The 6,359-nt window shown below is 41.7% G+C and overlaps 1 protein-coding gene across 1 annotated transcript in view; it reads left to right on the forward strand.

Annotated features, from left to right (window-relative positions):
• The window catches only part of ATP10A (ATPase phospholipid transporting 10A (putative)), a gene marked incomplete at its 5' end in the record, with an annotated part of 184,738 nt that overhangs the window by 154,659 nt on the left and 23,720 nt on the right, over nucleotides 1-6,359 (forward strand). Inside the window, 2 exons of the mRNA XM_077768340.1 lie at nucleotides 5,815-5,918; nucleotides 6,012-6,138. Coding sequence (XP_077624466.1) covers nucleotides 5,815-5,918; nucleotides 6,012-6,138 — 231 coding nt within the window. The remainder of the gene's footprint in view (nucleotides 1-5,814; nucleotides 5,919-6,011; nucleotides 6,139-6,359) is intronic.

The following is a 6,359-nucleotide window of genomic DNA, read 5'->3' on the forward strand; positions in this document are numbered from 1 at the left end:
CAGTAGAGGCGCCTGGGTGGTTCAGTTGGTTGGGTGGCCAACTTTGGCTCAGGTCATGATCTCACGGTTTGTGGGTTCGAGCCCCACGTCGGGCTCTGTGCTGAGAACTAGCTCAGAGCCTGGAGCCTGTTTCAAATTCTGTGTCTCCATCTCTCTCTGACCCTCCCCTTCTCACACTCTCTGTCTCTCTTTCTTTCTCTCTCTCAGAAATAAATAAAAAATGTTAAAAAAAAAAAAAAAGAAGAAAAAAATCATTGAAACCAAAAACTGGTTCTTTGAAAAAGTTAAACAAAATTGCTAAACCCTTAGACAGCCCCATCAAGAAAAGAAAGAGAAAGGACCCAAATTAAAACCAGAAACAAAAAAGAAGAAGTAACAACTGACACCACCGAAATATAAAAGATTATGAGAATACTACCAAAAATTATATGCCAACAAATTGGACAATGTGGAATAAATTGATAAATCCCTAGCAAAATACAGCTTTCTAAAACAATCAGAAAGAAATTAAAAATCCAAGCAAACCAATTAATAGTAAAGAAATTGAATTGGTAATAAAAACACTACAAAAAAATAAAAATCCAGGACCAATTTATTCATAGGTGAATTCTGCCTAACATTTAAAGAAGAGTTAATACTTAATTGTCTTCAACCTATTCTAAAAAAGAGAAGAGGAAGGAAAGCTTCCAAATACATTCTCTGAGCCTTCTTCATTCTGAAATTTGATTTTGCATTCACACAAAAGAAAAACAGATATGGCAATTTTCTGAGTAGATTTAATTCTACTGTAAAAAAATAAATCATCTTTGTCCTTTTCATTAAAGACAATTTAATGGACCACTATATTTCAGACTTAACCATATAAAGTGGGTCGTGAATAAGATAAAAAGCCGGGAGTAACACTAGCAAACAGGGGTAGGACAGGGTGGTAGATGGGGCTCACCATAGAGAGAAGGGACCCTGTTGAGCTGGGCAAGTATGGTAGTTGCCACACTTGTGCTTTGCTGGCAGACCACATTTTTATATGAGTAAGTAGTCTCAAATTTCTAGACAAAGCACAAACAAACAACTCCTACCACTCATAATCAATTTCAAGATCAAGGGCGTGTGGGGAGACTGAGCAGGCTGAGGAGCCTGATAGCACCCTTCACCTGATCCTTCAGCCCCAGTGTAGCTTTGCTGCTGCGCTCACCTCTTCTACTACTTTCCATCTACTGCAATCTCTGGGAAGAAATTACTATCCATATCTAGTTAACTATAGGTGAGAAGAAGCAAATCCTTTCATCTATTGCACCATAGATGAGACAAGTAAAAGAATGACATTGCTCTAGTGACACATTGTCCAAATCATGACATTGCAAGGGGCAGATTAAAAATAGACAATTTGTCTAGCTCTCCACCTTACTCAAGGAATTTCCAAGCAGTGTGTGGTTCAGATAGGTTTGGAAGATCTACATGTAGACATCCAGCAACTTAAGATTCAGGATGTTCTGGGGTGCCTGGGTGGCTCAGTCGGTTGGGCAGCCGACTTCAGTTCAGGTCATGATCTCACGGTTTGTGGGTTCGAGCCCCGCGTCAGGCTCTGTGCTGACAGCTCGGAACCTGGAGCCTGCTTCAGATTCTGTATCTCCCTCTCTCTCTGACCTTCCCCTGCTCATGCTGTCTCTTTTTCTCAGAAATAAATAAAAACATTTTTAAAAATTTTTTTTAAAGATTCAGGATGTTCTGAGACTCCATTGATTTCCCAAGACAGGACCTATAGGATGGCTCTGGGGTCAACCTGAAGTTATCCACTGGTGACACCCTGGTATTATGTATAAATCATTCAACTTGTACTTTATGGGTGGTTGGGGTGTGGAGAGCATACCTGAAGAGCACTTTACCTGTCCTCAGGAAGTAGAGCATTGTATCCAAGCTACTGTACCTGTACCCTGGTAATAAAGTAAGGTGGAGACACTAGTATTATCCTCTGGATTACTTCAGATCTTTATCTTTCTTCAAAGAGATATAACACTTCTACCAAAAAAGACATGAGGCTACACTAATAGTTAATGTGACTGTGTTGGAGGGAGTGTCATATACTCAGGACATGATCAAGTCTTAGAAATTGTGGGGGATCAGGTAGAAAGCCGGGTCTGTACCCTACTCTGATACCTACAGACCTCTGTTCAAATTCCAGGTCTACATTTATGAGCTGGAGTGACCCTGGAAGAGTCACTTACTTTCTTTACTTTAGTTTCCCATCTGCAAAAAAAATCAGGATACTGACCCCATAGGAAGGCTCTGTCCAAACCCCTAGCCAAGTATCTGGTGTTATATAAGCATAGAGTATAAACTAGGTCCCTTTCCCTTCTCTCTGGTTCCTTCCTCTTAAGATTCATTTGCTTGAGGTTTGGTGCAGCTGCCACTTTGTGTGGTGTTTAAGACACAAACTCCAGATTGCCCCACCTCCAAGAGTGAGGATGGAGAGTAGCCCACTACCACCGAGAATGGGCCTCATTCATTGCTGCTATTCAATAAATCAATAAATGAATGCATGAACAAGGGAAAAATTTCACCTTATTTTGTCATCTTACTAAGATGAAACTCCTTATAAAATTTGTCAAAAGCATAACAAAACATACATAAGGAAATGGAAGTATCACTATGCACTTTAAAAATACATGTTTATATCATGAGTAGGAGTGGACATTTTCCTCTGAGGTCCTCTTTACAGGGTCCTGAGTATTGCCAGCAGTGCACTGGTGGGGACCCTGCTTCAGTGTCCATCTGCACTGCTTGGCCAGAGCTGGGGTAGGGCTCCTCTCAGTCCTGTTGTGTCTTGAGGTCAGTGACATGGGAGTTGTCTTTACTAACAGGAGATGTTACTGTCTGACACTATGCTTGCCCTGCAATCCTTCCCCCCAGCACTCAGATGTGGTTGCAGGGACCTTCTCTCTGTACCCCTGAGGCTGCCACCTTCCACCAGGAGATGCTGGGTACCATTGGTTCCATCTCTGCTCATGATGTTGCTCCATTAACCCAAGTGGCTATGTTGCAGTGCAATACAGAATTCTTTCTAGTACCATTCTAAGAAAAGACACAGAGGGTCTGGGTTGCCTAGAGTATCAGAAAGAAGAGTCCGACACTGCATGAATATCACTGAAAATGCAATGTGAATGTTACAATGCCTGTAGTCTAAGATCAGTGCAGGAGAGCCAGGATGACTGCATAACTCTGGGGGTCCATGGGTGTACTTTCTAGGACAGCACCAAATACACTGTTTTTAGGTGCCCCTAGCACCTTGATGCTTGTCTGCTTTCAGTTTGAGTTCTTTCTACCATCCTGGCCCCTCCACCAGAATGTAGATGTATTGCAGCATTCACAAAGAGCCAATCCTACAGATCCTGACATTGGTTCTTCCCAGTGACTGTCCAGCTACTGGTGTAATGTGAATCTATAATGGAGAATTCATGTAAGAATCAGGAGCAAGGTCTTACCTCAAGTGGCAGAGATGTATGTCTTCAAGTCTGGAGGAGGGAGGGGACAAGACCAGGCAGTCACCGCTTCTCTGCAGGGCTGGGTGGGCTCTTCCCAGGCCCTGCTCTTTGTGATCCCATACAGAAACAGCTCAGTGTGGTTGCCTGTGTGATCGCACACTCATCCAGAATCCCAAGCTGCCCAGCCTGCCTCCTCTTTTCCATTGTTTGTTTTGACAAATGTTTGGACACAGCCCCTCTACACTGTTCCTTTGCCTTCTTCCCCTCTCCTCTCTGGAGAACTGAAGTTCTTTATGATTATTATTTTAATTCTAAAGCCTCTCAGACAGATCCCTTTAGTCAAGGAACAGTCAGCATCTGGAATAATGTTGTTAGCACTTTCTAAGAATATCACAGTATCAGGAGTAAATGGTAGTCATAATTAAGATGTCATCTTTGGAGTGTCATCTTTTCAGGAAATTTAAATTCCTAAAACAAAGTAATCTAGGGTTTCCTCACTCTCTTTTTTTTCCTTTCTCTTTCTTTTTTTGATCCCTATTTTAGCAGCCTTTTTAGACATTTTTAATTACTCCCCCCATGACATTTTAATGCCACAGATGGGCTGTATATTTGTTCATGTGCTGTATATATATCTGTGCTTTATGCTATGCCTAAATATGTTTTAAATGTGTAATTAAAATTATTTCTGGGCTTCTTCGCCCCAGAACCAATGTTTTAGACCCATGAGGGCACTATCTTCTTTATGGAGAGCACATGTCTAAGAGGTGAAAGTGTTTCTCCCAGGTCCAGTTAGTCCAGGGCCTGACTCAGATAGTAGACAACCTTCCCCAGAGTAGCCTCACTACTGATAAATAGAGTTGCCAGATTTAGCAAACAAAATATATCGAATACCCAGTTAATTTGAGTTTCAGATAAACAACATAATATTTTTAGTAAAAGTATGTCTTTTTTATTTAAGTTTATTTATTTTGAAAGTGTGTGTGCACACAGTAGGGGAAGGAGCAGAGAGAGAGGGAGAGAGAATTCTGAGCACCATGCAGGGCTCAGTCTCATGAACCACTGTGAGATCATGGCCTGAGCCAACCAAGATCAAGAGTCGGACATTTAACTGACTGAGCCATACAGGCGCCCCAATAAAAGTATGTCTTATGTGCTATTTGTGCATCTTATATTCTGTCTGGTAACACTACTAGTGTTTTGGGGATAGAAACTGCACTTTTTGCTAAAGTACAATTTTTCACAAACTGGAAGATTATGTACCTTCATTTATGTGCACCTCCTGGACCAAAGGATACCAGATCACTAATAAAGGTTTGTTTATGAGCTCATTTCAACAGAGGTCATTAGTAACAGTCAAAAATATAATGTGGTTATTTTTAAAACAACAAAACAGCTTTTACCTTAAATTTTATGTGAAAAATGTGTACTATTTACAAGTGAAGATATAGACACAAGATGCATCTAGTGGTGCAGAGGTTTCACAGGAGATTGTTGGAGTAACTCATGGGGTAGGATGCTCTTGTGACATCCCTGCATAATGAATTGCAACAAAATGTAATTCTAAATGCAGCCAGCTAGAACACTGCAGAAAAGTGAGGACCACTTCTTTCTCACCGGTCCTGAAACACAGTCATAATATACTTTTATCATGCACAAACTAAAGTGCCTAATGCCTTCCCACTCATAATTGGTGACCCAAGAAAATGTTAGAGTTACAAAAGTGTTTGTCACCTTGTCATGGATACCACAAGCTGGGTGAGGCTCAAAGTCAGCACCTCTGTAGTCTAGTAATCAGTAAATGTGCTCAGCTGTGTCTACTAGAAACAGAAAAGGGTGGATGTTTGGAGAAGTCTCCCAAGAAGATAGCTAGTTTCTTAGCTTTTTAATTGTGGTAAAAAACAAACCCCACATAACATAAAATTTACCATCTGAGTAAGTGTACAGTTCAGTACTGTTAAATGGATTCACATTGCTCTACAATACATCTCCAGAACTTTATCTTGCAAAATAAACTATCCATTGAACAACTTCTCTTGTCTTCTTTTCCCCCAGCCCCTGGCAACCACTATCCCCCTTTCTGTGTCTGTGAGTGTCACTACTTTCAGACCTTCCTTAAAAATGTGGCCATTTTCATGGGATGCTTGCCTGGAAGCTGGGTGAGAAGAGCTTCCAGGCTAGAATGTCTAGGGTGATGCGGACCTCTCCTCTGTATCAGCTACATGTGTAGATCTGTTTCAACACTGTGCAAAGCTACCTGAGGTTAATGGAGTGGTTCAGGGCATTCTGCTGGACTCTGTTCTTACTCATCTGTGTTTCTGCTTCTATACCAACCTAGACGATGCCAGAGGAAGGCATCAAAAGAAAATCCGAAGCAAGACTCAGAATTACCTCAACTTGTATGCAGTGGAAGGTCTGCGCACCTTGTGCATCGCCAAAAGGGTGAGTGTATGCCCCTTCCACAAGTGCACATGCTGACCACTGCCCCCACAGTGCTCAGTGCCTGCGTGGGATTCATCATTGTGTCTCATGTAGGTTCTGAGTGAAGAAGAGTATGCCTGTTGGTTGCAAAGCCACTTAGAAGCAGAATCCTCCCTGGACAACCGTGAGGAGCTTCTCTTCCAGTCTGCCATTCGCTTGGAAACGAATTTGCATCTGTTGGGTAATTATGCACATGAGCATGAATTGCGCCAAGCACTATGAAATTTGCAGAGACAGTTCTGGATAGTGAGGTGACATGGCTCTAGTCTTTGGCAGCTCTGCACATGCAAACCTTGGTTAAGGAATTGCCTGGCCTGATAATAGCATGGCTCCCAGGACCAACCATCCTTGATTGAACATTCACACCATGGCCCATTTCTTTTTTTTTTTTTTTTTTTTAAT

The sequence above is a fragment of the Crocuta crocuta genome, unplaced genomic scaffold, assembly GCF_008692635.1.
Source record: "Crocuta crocuta isolate KB4526 unplaced genomic scaffold, BGI_CrCroc_1.0 scaffold493, whole genome shotgun sequence".
Classification (NCBI taxonomy): domain Eukaryota; kingdom Metazoa; phylum Chordata; class Mammalia; order Carnivora; family Hyaenidae; genus Crocuta; species Crocuta crocuta.